At 30.5% G+C, this 19,755-nt stretch overlaps 1 protein-coding gene across 2 annotated transcripts in view; it reads left to right on the top strand.

Moving 5' to 3' along the window:
* Positions 1 to 19,755, top strand: part of LOC118196378 (WD repeat-containing protein 26) — a 49,291-nt gene that overhangs the window by 10,779 nt on the left and 18,757 nt on the right. The window contains exons 2-9 of one of the 2 annotated variants that reach the window (XM_035367821.2): positions 5,339 to 5,438; positions 7,869 to 7,925; positions 10,217 to 10,353; positions 14,563 to 14,660; positions 17,447 to 17,603; positions 17,721 to 17,859; positions 17,967 to 18,107; positions 18,371 to 18,490. In XM_035367821.2, coding sequence (XP_035223712.1) covers positions 5,339 to 5,438; positions 7,869 to 7,925; positions 10,217 to 10,353; positions 14,563 to 14,660; positions 17,447 to 17,603; positions 17,721 to 17,859; positions 17,967 to 18,107; positions 18,371 to 18,490 — 949 coding nt within the window. Of the gene's footprint in view, positions 1 to 5,338; positions 5,439 to 7,868; positions 7,926 to 10,216; positions 10,354 to 14,562; positions 14,661 to 17,446; positions 17,604 to 17,717; positions 17,860 to 17,966; positions 18,108 to 18,370; positions 18,491 to 19,755 lie in introns of both variants that reach the window. The other variant, XM_035367820.2, reaches the window with a different exon arrangement.

The raw sequence follows: 19,755 nt of genomic DNA, 5'->3' as shown, positions 1-19,755 counted from the left end.
TACGCGGATAGACTGGAATTTTCTTGAAATACACCTGGAAAAGTCAGGGAATTTCATTCTCTTGTTTAAGTGGCAACCCTGATGAAATTCCCTGACTTTTCCAGATTTTCCAGGTGTGTTTCAAGAAAATTCCATTCTCGAGAATGCTGGAAACCAAAAGTTGCGAGAAAGTTGCTTTGCCTTTCTAAAAGACAATCAAATTGGAGCTGCGAAAATTGGCTCTATGCCAGCTACCCGAATGACACTCACGTGATACATAATTCGCCAAAAAAGTTACCTCTTCCGACGTCGGCGCAAAAATCGCATTTTTTGGCGGGATCGTTGTATGAACTTCCCTGACTTTTCTAGATTTTGACAAAAATACTTAAATTCCCTGATTTTCCCCTGAATATTTTGGTCAATTTTTGAATTCCCTGACTTCTCCCGGTTTTCCAGGTAACTTGGCAACTCTGTTTCATTCTCCTATTTAAGTGGCAACCCTGTATTAATCATTGTTTGATCTAAAATTAAGAGAGCTTTAAAATTTCATGCTAAGGAACATGAGGTAAATGTTAGGAAAAAAATACATAAATCCTGTGTTGCCCAATACAATTGCTCAGAAAATCACGTTTTCCATTTTTTTTTTTTTTTTTTGCATTCAAAATTATTCCAAAAAACATCTATTGGCAAATTAGATTTTATAAAAGTGTTTCACATTCATAAAAATCTGTCGGTTCTACTTAACAGTTCGAATTCCTATTCGTCTTTACCGTCAGCTTTTTAAGGAAATTATAGTTTTTTTCATTTTTGATACCAGTAGTGAGACCCCTCCCTCTCATTCTTATTGCCTTATCACCATTTTTTCTTTTTTAATTTGCACTTATGCAGCTGAAGAAGGTTCTATATTTAAACCTTCATAGCTAGTCCTACAGATTTATGAATATTTGTACTGATTCTTGTTGCTTTAACTCCTCCAATAATCATTATTTGGTCTGTTATTTTAAATTTGATTTTAATTAGTTAAAATTAAAGGAATTTTAATGCATGAAGTTTTTCAAAATGTTTGATGTCTGGAATTAAATTATCTAGATTGTTATTAAATTCAATAATAATTAGGATATCTTGTAATTGCTAATTATAATTCTCAAAATTATTCTGGGACATCCTTCTGGGAATTTTTATAAATGTTACATCAAATAATCATAGAGCTCTCTGCTGTGCATGTTTTTGCAGTTAGGAATTTTTAATGAAAAGTTGTTGCTTTAAATTTATTGATCGAACACAAAAATAATTTTTGGATGTTATTTTATGTTGCTAACTTATAATGCAGCTTATGTTTTTAATGTTTTTTTTTTCCCCCTAAGCTGTTAACTAATAATGTTTTGAGATGTAATGTCATCAGTTTTTTGTTTAAAATATCAGTTTCTTGCATATTACAGTTAGCATGCTTTATTTACAAAAATCAGTTTAGATTCCCCCCTTCCAAATAATAGCATACTTTCTGTGTTTTACCTTTAATGGGATTCTGGATTTTTGGCAATTTTAAAGTACTTGTATTGTCATTCTGGCAGTTATTAGTTTCTAGCAATTTAATTTAAAAGTCGTTTAATGATGTTAATACTTCATCACTTTTAGTAAAAGCTGAATTAACTAAGAGACAGTGTGAAGTAATTGTTTGAAGAAGGCAGTTTGCACTTTGAAGAAAGCTTTACTTGATAATAAATAAATTTATTTCAGGGATTAGCTGTAGAACAGATAGCTTGAAGACATACAGATACCTTGTTGTAATAACTCAAAATAAATATGTCTTATCGAAGAAAGAACCCTTGTCTGTAAGTTATAGCATATTAACATCGGACGAATCCATGGCAAATGCTTATGGACATGGTTTTTATGAAAACCAGAGAAATAGTGTTTATGCTTGTAAGATGTCTTAGTATATTAATGTTCAGATATCCAATCTTCTACATCAGGGGTGGTCAACCTTCTCATACTTACTGTCCGCTTCGTAGGCAGTAAAATTTCTATACTGCTCATGCATTCACAGTAACTTAATATAAAGCAACTGCAAAGTCATTTTTAAATGGAGATTTAGTAAAAAAATATATACAGTTAAATATGTGTATTTATTTATGCTATAATTTACAATATTAAACTTTTAATAGACAGACAATTTGTTAACAAACAACAAAGCCATATAAATATTCGGAAACCAGAAAGCACTGCGTGAATTAGAATGGACAGGTGGAGAACTGAACTTTTAGGAGTGTGTATATATCAACACATCCATGCGTATTTCTATCTTCTTTGATCATTATTAGATGAAAACCTCCACCACCCGGTTGTGAAAGATTAAATCCTCCACTAGTGGGCAGTAGGGACCAGGTTGACTATCTTTATTCTACACCAGAGGTTTTCACCCGGTGGTATACCACTGGTGGTATGCAAGAGAAAAATAGGTGGTACACAAAGAAGCAAACAAAACTATTAAACTATTAAATTAAAAAATTAAATCCTCAACATCCTGATTGAGTTTCTTCTCTAACACTCGTAAATTTATGCAATCTGAGCTTCGTTAAAGAATGGTGGTGGTGGTAGTAGTACTTTGTAACGGTGGTTTTAAAGGTTTTCAATTTTTGTTTAGATAGTATGCATTAGTCAAAAGGTTGAGAACCGCTTTTTTACGCTTTCTACGCTACAAGATCGGGGGACAGGGTGATGTCTTCGGCTTCCTTTTTGCATTACACGAATTGGAGATTGCATTCAGAAATCTGAAAATTAGAAAAACATGAGGAGTAGACTATATCCATGCTGAATTTTTTAAGATTTGGGTAACTCTGCAAAGGAGATACTTTTAAATATTTTAAGTTACATTTGGGAGACTGGTGTGGTCCCCTCACAATAGAAGAAAGGACTGATTGTCCCAATTCTCAAAAACAATAGATGCAAAATATATGTCAAATTATAGACATACATTGCTGGCATGTTTGATGCGATAGGGGATGGGGGAAAATGGGTAACGCAAAGCTGAACTGGTATTTGGAGCATGTTGGTTTACCAAGATGCAAACAGGTGGATTTTGTAGAGTTCAGTCGACAAATTTTCAAGTTGCTTATTTTGTTCAAGTCATGAAGGATGGCTCTTGGTGCTAGAAATGTCTTGATGGCTGTTTATGTTGATTTTAAATTAGCATACACTAGGCTGTGGAAGGAGAAGTTTTTTTTAGGTTTATTGAGCTTGGTATTAGGAAACAAAAATGTTAAATTGTATTGCTGTTTTATTGGATAATGTTTCTGTGCAGTCAATGTTGGAAATAAAGTATTTAAAATTTTTGTCCTGCAGACTTGTCTCCCTTCAAAGCATCGTTGAGGGCGTTTTGAATTTCCCTTAAAACCTCCTCTAGGAAGGCATCATTACCCATAGGCATATAAGCCGTCTGTGTGCTATGCCGTATAAAGTTAACCTAACTTTAGCCAATATAGTGGATAACCTAACTTTAGCCAACATAGTGGATATGGACTTGAACTGAAATAGCTCAACTAGATGAGGGTATCATAATTAGCGGCAGTTAGATATTACCTGTTGTGAGGTTTATTTAGCATTTAAATAGTGCAATTATTCTATATAGTCTAATAATTAAACTCATTGCTCTTGTTCTGCAATCTCAATTATAAGATTCTTTCAAACTCCAGAACAAAATATCAAAGGAGGGGATCTTATATTCTAGTAAGTACTGTATGTAGGAAAAAATGAAAAAGTTGAAAAAAAATTTTTTTTTTTTTTAAATTTTTCTTAGCACACATTTGTAAAATTGCTGGAGGGAGAGGGAACCAAATTAGGAATAAACTTGTTAAGTATAGCAGATTTCTGAAAGCATATAAATTAGTGATTCTTTCTCATTTAGAACTAAAATTACGCAGGCAAATGTAAATACAATTTTTATCATTCTGAATAATTTAATAGAAAGAACTTTTATCATTCTGTGTTTCGCTTTGTTCATTTTTGTTAATTTTGTTCTAAGTAAAGAAAAGTTGAATTTAATTTTTAAACTCCAATACACTAAACATTTTAATTTTTACTTTTTTTAACACAAAGTCAAATGAAAAGTTTACTTGAAACTTTTTGAAGTAAATTTTAATAGATTCAGTACCTGATGCAACAGGGAAATGATGTTGACTGTCTTCAAAATATGCCCTGTGATTTACATTTGGGTAGAATTACAGAATGATCTGGATCTTAACATCAAATCTGAGGGAAAACACCATAATTGAATCTTTTACAGAAATTAACTTTTTCTTTAGAATGTCTCAATTTGGTATTAACAGGCTAAATAACAATTATATCTTCAGAAATGCATAGTTTATGAGAGGGGAAAAAACTGAGAATATTAGATTATTTCCCAAAATTTGTATTATGGTTTTGGTTTGGTTTATTGAATTATGGCAAAGCACACTAGGGCTATCTGTCTAAAATTTGTATTATGAAATATATAGATGAGGAGTAAAGAAAATAAATGTTGAGAAAATTGCAAATATAGCAACCTTATAAAGAGCACAGATGCACACATGCAAATTTTACGACTTTCATGGCGGGAATGAAATACTGCTTGAAAACTAGTCATTTTGAAGTAGTGTCAGAGGGGTAAAAATGTTTGCGATCACACCATTCTGAAGTATTTCAAGCCGGATTTAGAACGTTAAATTATGAGAAAATAGGACCATGTATGAAAGTAAGTCATCAAAAAAAGGCTTGTTCACTGCTATAATTTGGTTAGAGTAGCAAAAATTTTTTATCTGGTTATGAATTTAGTTCGCATTTGATTATTATGAAGTTCTTACAAGGAACACTAGAATAAAAAGCGTTTAAGACACCAGAATCTCACCATTGTTTGTTCAGATAATAGTCCCACCATATTAGTTATACAGCTCCATCTCTCTTTTAATGTAGAGTGTTCCAGGGACAGATCCTACTATCTCCCTCTTTTGTTTCCCTGCTGTCAAAACTACTTGAGAGGACTTTCAGCTCATCAATATTGTAAGTCGTACCACACAGACAGTATGCACTTAAAAAAATCCATGTTTTCTCCGGGATTTGAACATCGACCCAATGGTACAGTAGCCAGTTAATCAGTATTAGGGTGGTAGTCTTGACAAGGCAGGATCTTATTTACAAGTTTTCCATCACAAAACTACCTGGAATGTTAAGGTTTGATGACTTCAAAAAGATTACAGAATTGCCCTTATTAAATCTGACCACTGTATTATATTATTAGGTGCAGGTACAAATCTGTCATATAAAGTGTTTTAAATTGATATTTGATAGTATATAATTTTATTTAACTTTATGATATTCTTTTCAGTCGTACAGCTGAACAGTTGATGAAGGAATCGGGATGTAGACTGGATCATCCTTCTGCAGCCAAATTTCAGGCTCATGTGATGGATGGTGACTGGCCAAAGGTGATTTCTTTCTTTTAACTGAAGTTAATTTTAGATTCTTGTGAAAATTGTTTGAGCAAAATGTTTTATTTTTAACTTTGAACCCTCTCTATTGAGAATGCCTAGTAAGTAAATATTTAGAAAATTCAGTATAACATTTTTTAGACTTACTTGAGGAGGAAAATGCAAGTTTTATTTGTATATGAATATTTACAACTGTAAATATTAACATGAATAAGGTTGTCTTAAAAACATAGTTCAGCAAGGAAGGGAATATTTATAGTTTTAAAAGTTTTCATTACATACATATTTAAAATTCTAATATCTTATTTGACTTCAAATCTTTTTATATGAATGTTGTTTTTTATCAAAAAAAAATTTTAATTGATAGTGAAATTTCATTATTTTAACTCAGTTTTGAGAAACATGGATGTCTTAAATGTATCTAATTACATATTAACTCTTAAAAAAACATTTTATGTATGTTATATTACAGCCGAAACTTGGCGTTGTCTTGAGTGTATACTGTATGAGTTTTACACTTGTACTTAAATACTTGTATTTTTAGTATTTAATATTTCTTCATTTAGCTATATACTAGGTTTTTATTTATTTAAGTAGTTGTAGTCTTTATCTTTTCAAGCTTTGAATTTTAAATTAATTTGTGTTTGGTACACATACTAAGCTTTATACAGGTTTTATTTCATTAACCCTAAAGTAAATGTATGAGTGTAAAACATTTGTGCAAGCAAGAAGTAAATATTTACTTTAAGTTGAATATCATAAAAATGACACAATGATTTGATTACATGTAAAACAAAGAAAAAAAATTATGGGTGTTAGAATTTATTTTAGTATTTAGCTTGAAAGTGCCTAATAAAATAATTGTGTGTATTTACTTTTGGAGTGTACTGTCATGAATTATAATCTAATTTAAGACAAGATCTTGTTACCTAATTCATTGGAATGAAATATGTAGAATAAATGGTTAGTATTAAATACACTATGATAAAAGCTACCCAGCAAAAAATAACCTTAAATAAACAAGCAAATACATTATCCAGTATTTATAGCTATGAAATTAGGGACAGATCTGAAAAATGTTATGGTGCTTAGATCTGTTATGCTTCATATAAAAAATATTGAGCATCTAAAATTGTTCCATGCAAATAAATCACTTTCATGAAAAGATTTTAAAAAACCTTGAAATTCTTTTCATTTGCATCATCTGTTAGATTGACCTTGAAATTCTTTTCGTTGCATCATTTGTTAAACCTGATACCTATAAACACTGAGTTGTATATTCACTTTTTTATTTAAAGTTGTTTTTTGCTGGGTAGTTCTTATCTTAGCTGAATACTAATAATCTTCCTAAATTTTCATTCCTTAAATTAAATAGCAAAATCTTACTTTGTATTAGATTGTAATTTATGACAATTTTAAATTCTTATATGTGTATGGTTAGCTGAAGCATCCTAAATGAGACAAATTCTTTCTAAGGAGCATTTCTGATGTTCTTTGGATAAGTTTTTGTATTCTTCCTGTCACAGTACTGCCATTTAAAAGATGTTTTGTATTAATAATATGCATAGTAATAATTGAATAAATAATAAATTGAGACATAATTATAGTTGAATAAACAAAAGACAAATATTTCCATATCTTTGACTTGTTACCATTGCAGTGGTAATTTCAGAATATGTTATGGCTTTGGGAAGATGGCCATAATTTTATTGAATAATAAACAGCTGCAGTCCATTGAGTAAATACTTACAATAAGAAACCTAATTTGTAAGCCCAGCAGACATTAGTATGCATGAAGCAGTGTGCTTCTGGAATGCATCTTAAACAGAGATATAGAAAATTTGTTTGAGAAAAAATGGTAATTCTTTATGCTGAAAATTGGTGCAAATTGACAAGTTTGTCTTAATTTTTTTTTTTTTTTTTTGTTGTATCCTGAGTTTCTAATCTCAAGTTTAACTCTTCGCAGTGAGTTTAGCCTTGTCTCTCTCGTTTTTACTCTTTACAATGGGTAAAAACAAGTGAAAGGAAATGCATATGGTGTGTAAAAGGAAATAAAAATTGCCCAAATTCTTTAAAATCTCTTCTTTCTTGTTTCAAATGAAAAACCTGTTACTTTATGCAAACTCTTTGCCTCTCCTAACACCAGAAAGGGGGATATTTGTTCATTTAACTTAACGTTTCTTTTTATTTAAAATTATTCAGACATCCTTGTTGTAAAATATCTCACTAGGTAAATTTCAGTTAATCAAGCAAATGTAAATTACAGAAAAATCATTTTTATGTTAATCCAAGTAGTGTAAAATCAAGTTTCTGCAACTGGTGTAACGAAAGTAAATTATACTGTTTTACTTACATGCATGCACAACATTATACTGAAAGTCATTTTCATTCCTTTGCATTAATTCTAATCTTTCTATTTTGATTTAGGCTGAAGCAGATCTTGGGGATTTAAAACCACTTCTTGAAACTCAACATTCCTTAATTGTATGTTTCAAAATCTTTTCTTCATTATTTTTACGAGGGCAATCCCAAAAAAAAGGTCTAGATTTTTAGATATACAAAGAACCGTTTATTTTCTATAATTGCTACATCACTTTAAAGATTGCAGAATGCTTTATTTTTCAACATAATCGCCATTTCGGTCGATGCATTTTTGTAGACGCTATGGCAGTTTTACAATGCCCATGTCATACCAGCTTGCCGCCATGCCCTTCAGGAAGCGTTGAGGAGCTTCAGAAGCATCCAGATGATCCTCCGATCTTTACGCATTTTATGAAATCAACAAACGCGAAACTCAACGAATACGAACTTAACAATCGCGAAAGTTGAGGAACTCCCTCAACTTTTGCTATTGTCTCGTCGCAATTGACGGCGTCCCGCTCCTTTCTTCGTCATGAATTTCAGTACGACCGGCTGTAAACTCTCTACACCACTTGCGAACGTTTTTGACATCCATGCACGACTGTCCATACACTTCTGTCAATAGGCAGTGAATTTCAACCGGTTTAACGCCTTTTGCGTTCAAAAATTGAATAACTGGGCGCACTTCACACTTGGCGGTAACGCTTATCAGGAGCTCCATTTCGAATGGCTGCCAAGCCAAGACTGAGAATCCGAGCGAAGCGCCTGCGTGTTTATGTGGTAGCGGAGAAGGCACCACTCACAACAGTGTTGCCAACAACCGTATTAAAACTTTCTCTACGTCCCCAAAAAATAGGAGACCTTTTTTTTGGGACTGCCCTCGTAGAATAGTATTTTAAAATTCCTTTCTATTAATAAAATATACAGGTGGAAGACATCCTTCAGAAGCTGCAGTATTTTTTATTAAGATAATCATGCTTTCCAAGCAGTATTATTTTCTTGTGTAATTTTTTCCAACATTTCTGTATCCCTTAAGCAATTTTAATATGACAGATAGAGCATAATTTTTAAATTTTGAACGTATATTAACTCGGTAAATTTTGTCATGTGTTTAAAAATAGTCATAATCAAAATTAATTCATTTAATATGAAATTATTTAATTGATAAGTTGTCTTGAATTAAGATAAAATGATAATTTTATTTAATTTAATGTTTTACTCTTTATTACATACCTCTGCATATTATTTATAAAAGTATGTATAGAAATTAATGTGAAAAGCTTACTGAATAAATACCTTAAGTTAGTGTTTTTCTAACTTCCTTTTTAATACATCATGCTGAATTGTTCATAATTCATTATTGAAGTTGATGTCATTTCTGCTGTGTAATATATATTAATATGAGGTATATGCTTTTATTCTGGAAATTTCAAATATGTATTTCAAATATAAATCTGTCATTTTTTTTTTATTTAAATGACATTTGGATGAAAATAATAGAGTAGAAAAATTATTTATGAAATCGTATAATTGCTTAAAAAATTACCTGTTTTAGCTGTATAAGTGCACAGTGTATTTTTACTTTTTATTTTATTTATTTATTTATTTTTTTACTGCTTTGTAAGAAAAGGTCAAAAGTGAATATAATATTCAGTATTTCTATTTGTAATAGCATGTGATTTTAGATAAATTTGTAATACATTTTCATTGTTTAAAAAATGTGTGATTGAAAAATACAGCAAGTTAAGCTATTAGGCATGTTTGGTATTTCGTGCCTTCAATACGCTCCTCGTGAGGTGACAAATCTCAGCCACTTATATTGGTGCAGGTATAAAAAATTTCAGATTTATGTTCATTAGTATAATTTGATTGCTTAATATTTTTATTATTTTTTTTTAATCTAAGAATTATATTAATAATTGCCCCCATGTAAATTAAAAGCTAATTATTTCATTGCTTTATATCATTTTAGCTTACAAAATGTTTCACAGGTACTTTCAGATTGTAGGAGAGACCTACATTTTTAATGCTTATTTCTTCAAATTTCATGAGTAAAGAAGTAACCAAAATTGATCTAAATTATTTGTTTCTAAAGGACACTAGTTTATTTAACAGTTGTGTTTTGTATTTATGCATTTCCTGTTAAGGGGGGAAAATACACATTTAGCTATTTAGTTATTTGTTTAATATAATAGCAAGTAGCGTAAGAAATGTGTGAGAGTTAATTACCAAAGTTATTAAATAACTGCTTTTTTATATGTATTGTTTGTTTATAATTAATAACATATTAAACTTTAAGCATATTTATTATTGGCATTAAAATACATTTTTTAAAAAAAATATTGCACGCAGTGTCTAAATGCATTTAAAAAATTAAGTGTATTATTTCTGATATCAAATTGCATATTTTATAGGAAATGAAATTTTTATTATTGGAACAAAAATATCTAGAGTATCTTGAAGATGGCCATGTCCTGGAAGCGCTGCAGTGTCTACGACATGAGTTGACTCCTTTGCGGTTTAATACAAATAGAGTACATGAGCTCAGTAGGTATGTAGATCTCATAAAGATATGAAAATTATTGAGTCATATTAGAGTTAAAGGATATTGCATGTAAATATGAATTGGCTATTTTACTATCAAAGACATTAAATCTTTTCTTTCTCTCTTTTCAATTATGTTCACTGAATGTTAAATTTGGTTGATTAATATATTTTTAATCTTGTAAGAAATTATTTTATATATATATATATATTTATGTATATTTAATAGCAACATTAAAGTGTTAGTGTATGTAAGTTTGAATTTAAAATGACTTCATATAGGGCCTTTTGAAATAATCCTTCCCTCAAAAATATGCATTATACTCACTAAATAGTAAGTTTGTGTTGATTATATATTTTTAATCTTGTAATTATTTTTTCTGTTGCTTATTGTAGATAGCTAAAAAAATTGTAAGGGGGAACTCGTGGAAAATATAAACATTTTTCAAAAAGCTGTGACACAATCTTTGTTTTTCTTGTACATAGTGATTTAATTCACATCTGATACAGTTTAACAAACTCAAAGTTCTCATTTGCACTTACTAATCGGCGGTTGTTCATCTGTCTTGTTAGAAATGTGACATTTTTAAAATTTTTCTTCTTAGTAAAATAGACTTTTATAATGTTTTTAGCTATTTTATTATATTTTGTTATAAATATGTAAAGTTAGGATATTTATCCTGAATTTGATAATTAATGCAAGATAGCTAAAAATGGTCTTGCTGCTTTTGATGTCTCATTTTTTATGAAGCTCTCACAGAGAAAAAACGAAGTAATTTGTGCCAAGAAAGCAATGGATAGTTAGTGTAAGCACTGCTGTGCATTAATAAATGCGCATTGCATATATATAGCAATCGTAGCTCGTCTAGAGTTGAAGAGAGATCGGGGTATCAAAGCAGCTCATGCATAGTTGTTTGCTGCTATGATTGGTAGTTTGTTTGTTGTATGATTTGGTAGCTTGTTTATTGTATGCAGGTAGGCCTATCAGTAACAACATCAAGTAATTGAAATGGAGGAAAACGTCATGAAGAAATGAGTCACCAGGCAAGTTCCAGAAGTTTGGGGGATCTGAGCCTTTGTTATGAGTCTCACACTGGGCAACCACAGATGTTGGATGAGGAAATCTTAAAGACAACCATAGAGGACAACAAAATGTTTTATAAATTTGCTAAACACTTCCAGGTTACCAAAGGAACATATTTCACCTCAACTCCCAAAGGAAAAATGAAACAGCTTGTTTTTCATTGCTGTTTTGGCTCAGCAACAAACCCATATATGGTCGAATGCTTACAATTGATGAAAAGTAGGTCCAATGTGTTACTCTATGCCTGACATGTCAAGATTTCTTTTTACACTTGTGTAAGATCATGCTTTGTGTCTGGTGAAGTAGTTGCATTCAGGGCTGTGGAGTCAGAGTCATAGAGTTGGAATCGGAGTTGGGTAGATTTTTGGGTAAAAGGAGTCAGAGCTTGAGTTGCTAAAATCACGTTGACTCAGACTCCAGTTTTTATTGGACAGTTTGAATTTGAAATGAAATTAAAGTGAATTGGAAAAAAAAATTAATGAGAAACTGAGTTAATATTTTTATTTATGAACTATATACATTTATATATAGTTATTTTCTATTTTATTGGCATATTCATAAATAAGTATTAGGGAGCAGGATGGATGGAATATTTCCCATTAATTTGATTTAATTGATTCATTTAGTTACAAAACTCATCGGTAAATTTAGGTTAGCAGCAGTAGAAGCAAGAACTTCCAAAATTGATGTCATTCTTAGGAAGCGAGCAGGAAAAGGAGCTATTATTGACCAAGCAACATGATGGGGAAGTACATATTTGATGATAAGGAGGTTGTTATAATTAAGAACTTTTTTAGAAGATGCAAATAACCCTAATGTTTCACTAAAAGAAAAACTGTGGAATGATCTTGCAGAATTGGAAACTCTTCTTTCTACACCATATATAGCCACAAAAAAGCTACAGTCTAAAGAATGAACAGGAGGAGAGAATGGAAAAATGTGATGTTTGTTCTTTCTGAAATGGAGGGTTTCTGAAATTTCTAAAATGAGATCTTGCTAAGGCAAAGAAAACCATCTACGAACTTTCATTAAGAATGAAATTATTCTCAGAACAACTGAAGTATTCAAATCAGGATAGTCAAACTGCAGACATTGCAACTGAGTCCCCCATCATCCTCTTCCAATGATGAATTAGATTTTGAGAAATATTTGGATATTACTGAAAAGGCTAAGGCAAAAGTGAATGAAAATAAAAAACCAAGAGCCTTTAGATATGAAAATAAAAAATACAAACAAGATTTCTACACGGCCTTTGAAGAAATAAGGAAATATGATTGCTTTCGCAAGATACCTCTTTTAGAACTTATAAAAATCTATCCTCAAAAGTTAAAAGAAGTAGCTCTAACATTAACAACTCTTTCTCCTATTTAAGTCAGTGTGGAAAGACTCTTCTCAGCTCTAAGTTTATCAAATCAGATATATGATCCTCTAACAAAGAAGATCTTGCTGAAGCTATACTGTTTCTTAGACGTTATTAATGCCAGTTTTTCATTTCATAATAAATGCTAATTAATATAATTTGCTATGCATCAAATTTTTTGTAGCATCTATTACGTATCTTATATTAAAAAAAAAAAAACTGTAACCCATGTGTATATTTACATATATATGAGGGAGTCTGAGTCTTTAAAATTCTAGGAGTCGGAGTTTTGTCATTTTCCCTATTGACTCCACAACGTCGCGGCGCGCAATGAACCAGAAGTTGATCTGTCAGCATTATCCTTATCTTCAGGGCAGATGTTTTTATTTTATTCGGCTTATAATTCCTTACTAAATGTAATATTTCATCTCAATGTACTCCGTCTTTGATATGATTTAAATCAAATTCCTCGTCATTATAAATATTATGAATACACATCAAATAGTTTTCTGGTTGCAATTTTCTAATTTCGACTATGCGTAATGTATGCTTTACGCACAAACGCGTAAAAATGTTTAATAAAGTAAACAAATAAATATTGAGCCTTTTTTTTTTTTTTTTTTTTTTTTTTTTTTTTTTTTGTAAATTTTGATACCATTTAGATCATAATTGCTCTTTATTTCATAAATTACGGTTTCATATTTTTAATTTTAGGATTTCTGCATGCCATCTTACCATATTTAAACTGATGATCTATAATCCGCAAAAACCGATAATCTGGAATCACCGAAGTCCCGATGAGTTCGGATTAAAGACTTTTGACTGTATTAGTAAAAATAAAAAGAATATTTATCCTTTTAACTTTTAAATTTACACCAATCTTCTTCAGTGAAATGACTTTATAATCATAGCTAGACAAAATAAAAAAGGAATGTATCCACAGAAATGATGTTTGTCAAATTAGTATTTAAACTGTCTATCTATATAAATGAAGAAGTACAAAACTTGTATGCTTGAATCTGTGCTTAGGTTTTCATAACTGGCAGGCTTGCATATTATTATAAATTGTATATATCTTTCAGCTTTAAATTTGTTATGAATTGTATAGGAGATGTTATCTAAAACTAAATAGTCACAATTTAAAATACTTGGGTGAAATGGGGAAAGTCAAATTAAAATTTTGCATGATTATTGTGATGCCTGTCAGCTGAAGGATTTGAAATGGAAAGTTATGTAAATTAAAGAAGATTTGAAAAAGAAAATTTATTTTTTAATTCAAGTCTAGAACCAGTCCATGAAAAAATTTGGCATTATATCTTGTAAAACATAAGATTGTATCTAAAAGCTTATAAAGCTATATTATGTTTTTATATGTCATAGTTTTGGTTCTTGAGGTAATAAAAAATATATATGAATTTCACTACCAGTTAAGTGCAACAAAAGAATCCGTCATGAGAACTTTTTATAGTGTATTTTGAAATATGTGTATTGAACTAATGTTATAAAAATAGTTTTTATGTTCATGTTTGTGTGTTGTTAGATATATCTTGTAATTTGAAATCTTGTAAATTTGAATAAATTGAATGCTAATCAAACCCTTATATTCTTAATTAAGCTTTTAAAGCAAATTTAAATTATTTCTTTTCATTTTTAATGCATTTATAAGACTTCCAGATTATTTATCTTGATTTTTTTAAATATCTGAAAATGCTAAACTTTAAGAAATTATGTACACTTGAATTGCAAACTGTTTAATCACCATTATATTCTAGCTATATGATGTGTAGCACTGGTGATGAACTGAGGCGTATGTCACATTGGGATGGCAAAGGAACTGCATCACGACAAAAATTAATGGAAAAGTTGCAAGGTTGTTTTTATATTTCAATTTACTTCATTTTTTAATATACAGAGATACTTGATTTTGATGATTTAAAATTATGAGCTGCTGTATTCAGTAGTTGGATTTCTAAAACACATTTTATCATATGATGTTTTGTTCATTTTGTAACAGAGTCACTAATACTCTGGTACTTGCTTTTAAATGCTTTTAAACTATAAATGTATAGTATTAGCATTGCACATTTTACTTCATAGAATAAAATAATATTCATTGCAACAATAACATTCATTGCACTCTAGAGATTTTATTCAGTAAGTTCCTGCAGCATTTCTACATAATTTATGTACATTTAAAATTCAAAGTAATACGTTCCATTTCAGCGTATCAACTATGATATGGTGAGCTGTCAATGACAATTAACTTATGTATCACATATGATAGAGTGGGCCCACATAGAGACACTGAACCTTATCATATATGATATGCTGGGAGTGAAGAGGTAACCTTTTTGGTTCGGCTAAAGAATGCAGTAATTCTACTGGAATTTTAAAATATTCATTTTATTCGGGTTTAGTCATAGAGTATTTAGAAAATGTACAATTTTTATTAAATAATATTTTATTTACATTGAACCATAAAAAATTTCAGATACTTTTCCTTTATCTGTGAATCTGGCAATGTTTGGTTGTGTTTTGGCCATCTTTATTCTCGGAATTTTCTTTTTGAGTCCTGCATTGTTTGGTCTTGCATTGCGGCTCTTTGAATTACCATCCCTGAAAAAATTCATTAGAATATTTCCAGCAATGTGGCATTATCCCAAGTCATCAGATATTCTTCATGATATGAATCTGTGTTTTATCGATAAAAGGATTAGGTGACGATATAATGGCTGCCAAGAAGATGTAAGCATTAAAAAAGGTAACTGGTTTGAAAAATCTCATATCTCCTTTACATCTGCACTCAGATTTATTTATTTATGGTCTAAGGAATTAACCTCACTTCAATTTTGCCAAGTGAATTTGACCTGTCACGTGATACTGTAGTTGAATGGAACAACTATTTATGCGAGATTTGTACAAAAGATGTATCATGGCAAGAGAGGAAAAAGTAACTGGTTCTGGTCTAATTGTCGTAATAGATGAGAGTCTATTTACCAAAAGAAAGAATAATGCCAATTGTGTTTTGAAGAAGCAGAAGTTGGCTATTCTGATCTGAAAGTTGACTGCAAATATAATATCGTAGATCCGTAAACATGCGCTCGTACACAACCTGTCAAGCGATTATGGGATTTGGCTAAACAAAGAAATAAAATACAACACAGTACCACTAAGCAACATCTGATGTCCTAGCTGTCAGAATTTATTTGGAAAAAGAAGCAAGCGGTAGGAATTATTTTGATTCCATTTTAGAAGCAGTAGGCAAATGGTTTCTACGTAAAATAAATGCTAATTGACATGAGCAACACTCCTTCTATCCTTTTTATAATTAATTTTTGAAAGTCAGTGATAATAAGCATTGTCTTATCACTACATAGTATAAAACAAAGTCGCTTTCTCTGTCCCTATATCCCTATGTATGCTTAAATCTTTAAAACTACGCAATGGATTTTGATGCGGTTTTTTTGTTTAATAGATAGAGTGATTGAAGAGGAATGTTTATGTGTATAATAACATCCATTAAATAGTGGAGAAATACTGTTATTTTTTATGTTTCTAATGTGATGTCGTAAATAATTACATTTTTTCTGCTTGCATTGCAAACGCAGGCTGAACCCTATGATGTTTATCCAAATAATGCACTAAGTATTGTGCACATTGAAAAGGTCTACAGATTTAAAAATTGTAGGACGTAGCGTTTGCGGCGGCCGGCCGGGGCGGCGGGAGCGTGCCTACAAATAGCACGTCGGAGGCCGTGGTTCTCCCTATAGCACTTGGAATTTAGCAGCAATCAGACGCATTTATTATCGGAGCTCTCTAGCGAGGAAAATAACAATATACTTAATAAAAACGTGCTTTTCAGCGCAACAACATATCAGTTAGGCAATCACTTTACTACGCATTCACTAATGACAAGAAAGCTGTGAACGTTGTATATAAAGACATTCTGCAATATATTAATTGTTGTAAAAATAAAATAAATAGGTAAAAATATATTGTATGAATTTAGATATTCCAAAGATAGCAGGAAATCTTCATAATATAGGGAAAGGGGAATTGTTTTACTCCAAATTTAACGCGTACGGGCCACAGACAGTAATGAATAAATCAAAACTACTGGATCGATTTTAATCATTTTTTGAGTGAGTGACATAGGCTATATATTTTATACCCATGCAAAGCCGGAGCGGGTCGCTAGTTATTAACTATGTGTTATATATCATTATTTGTTCGTATGATTTTACAATATTGGGAGCAGATAAAGGAAAAATACCAAATTTTAGGTCTGAACATTACAGTAATTTTAAATCTATCAGTTGTCTCAGAAATAAAGCAAATAATTATGAAAAGGTCATTATAAAATTTTTTTCACTTAGTGTTATTAAACTGCATGTTTTCTTAAACAAAGCTTATTTTGTGTTGAGAAAACATGTCATAAAAATGAGTGCATAACAGGCAGTTTTTTGTGCTGAATTGGTATGTTAAAGAAGGAAGCATAACGAGAAGCAAAATTTCTCTTTCTGTGTAATTGCACTAGCAATAAATAAAGCCAGTACAGTGTTATTGAAAATTTTCTGTAGTACTTCATAAATTTCTTTTTCTTTTCTTATCTGATGTCTGTTGATTAAGCAGTAACAGCTTCTTTTATTTTGTTAGCATTTTTACCTCCTTCTGTTATGTTACCTCCAAGAAGGCTGCAAACACTTTTGCATCAAGCTGTAGAGCTCCAGAAAGATAGATGCCCTTACCATAATTCAAAGTCAGAAAGTAATTTGGAGAATGTGTCTCTGCTTATTGATCATACATGTACAAAGTGAGTTAATCATATCCTGTTTATTAAAAGGCACCTATTATTTTTTTTTTCCTTGTGTCACTTTTTGTAGTATTAGCATTGTTGAGTTTTTTCCTCTTTTCTTAAAAATATCTGTAGGGAACAGTTCCCATGTGAAACTGTCCAAGTTCTCAAAGATCACTGTGATGAAGTTTGGTTTTGTCGCTTTTCAAACGATGGCAGAAAACTAGCTACCGGTTCCAAAGATACTACAGTTATCATCTGGGATGTTAATCCTGTAAGTGAAACTAAAAAAGTTTGTTCTGCATTTAAAATTTTTATTCAAAACTACAATGAGAGTAAATTTTTTGGCATGTTTTATTAGAAATCTGTGAATTTTTGCAGGAAACGCTAGAGTTGAATCATCGAAGAACATTTGAAGGACATCCTGGAGGTGTATCATTCCTTGCTTGGAGTCCTGATGATACATATCTTATAGCTTGTGGTCCCGATGATTCATCAGATTTATGGGTTTGGAATATTGAGGTCAATTAATATTATTTTGCTGTACTTCTCATTGTTAATATTTATGCATAATATAATAACAATGTTCCAATTCTTGTTCGCGTACACTGATGATAATTTTAAATTTACATTCAATTTTTCAGTTTTAATACTTTTGTAAATGCAGATTTATTATTAAGAATGTTTTTAAATTGTCTTTTTAGAATATCATCTGTTATAAGATTATATGCTTTTAAAATATTTTATTCATGTAAGTTTAAGTTGCTGTATTTTTATTACTTTAGACTGGAGGTCTTAAAGTTAAAATGAACCATTCACCTGAAGATAGCCTAACTACATGTGCCTGGCATAAAGATGGGAAAAAGTTTGTTTGTGGTGGAACTAGAGGACAATTCTATCAATGTGTATGTGAAGTATTATCAATTTTATAAAGAGTTTTATTCAGCTATTTAAAGCTATTATATAGCTATTGATTATTTTATCAGCATAGCATAAATTATGAGATGTTATTTAAATGTGTAACTGAGTAATGTAAACAATGCATTTAAAATTAACAAAAAAAATTCTGCTCATATTAAAGGTATGAGTGGCATTAAGTATTAAATAATGAAATTGTACGACTTCTTAAGGGTTTCGTTTCATTTCATTCAAGTTAGAAATACCAGTGAAGTAAAATGTAAATACAAGAAGGCAGTACATAAGATAAAAGTTCTGATTTTTGAAGAAATATTCAAAAATGCACCAAAGAAAATTAATATTTCCAAGACAGCTCCATTTTTTAATTTGCATAGTAAAATAATGAGAAAGAAGCAAAGAGAAATTATTTTCCTAAATCATCAACAGGAAATTTTTGAAAGTGCTCAAGTTCTGTTCATGGATGAAAACATTAGTTGCATCAAATTTATTGCAATTGTTGAATATAAGCATTACCTGAATGTAATTTTTAAAATATTTTAAAGGTCTGGGAATATGAGAGTTTAACTTTGCTTTAAAAAAAATTAGCATGCTGTGATGAAATTTGTATATCTTTCATTGCTCATATTCTTAAACTCTCTTGTGTATTTAATTCTTTTTTGCTGACTCTATATATTTTAAAGTGTTCAAGTATTTATTTAAGATTTCTTGAAACTTAGTTCTCTTCCTTCATTGCTCATCTGTTTCTGTAGTTCTCTGTGATTATCATTTATTTAATCTATCATGATGTTTTATTGCCATTAGAATTTTGGATATGAATTTGCTAAGATAACATACATTGTTTTGCTATTGTAAATAATTATTCAGAGTTCTTGAAGTATATTAATTTTTCTGTATAGAATATAAAATAAAATGCTTTTGATAATAAAACATTTTCTACTTTTTTTCCATGTAGGAGAGCAGAAGGACTTTTCGGTCTTATTCTGTCATGTTGTATAGTCTTGCATTCAGTGTTTTCTTTTATATTGTCGTATTCATAAATTACATGAATAACACTCACAGTGTGTCTGCAGTACAGTTCTGCCTCACATAAAGAACACAGTCTGTTCTAGAATGTCTTTTGTTATGCAAATTATTTTCAGGATGCTACTTCCCATTAAGTTTCTAATGAGAATAATTGTAATCTACTGCCTCACATGCTCATAACAGCAAAAAGTCATAAATTTCAGTTTATCACCAAAGTTGGAAGTGCTTG

Source organism: Stegodyphus dumicola, chromosome 4 (assembly GCF_044657685.1).
Source record: "Stegodyphus dumicola isolate Sdum_Otavi_A_Nest chromosome 4, ASM4465768v1".
Lineage (NCBI taxonomy): Eukaryota > Metazoa > Arthropoda > Arachnida > Araneae > Eresidae > Stegodyphus > Stegodyphus dumicola.
Note: the sequence above shows the minus strand (reverse complement) of the source record. Positions and strands in the feature narration are given on the sequence as shown.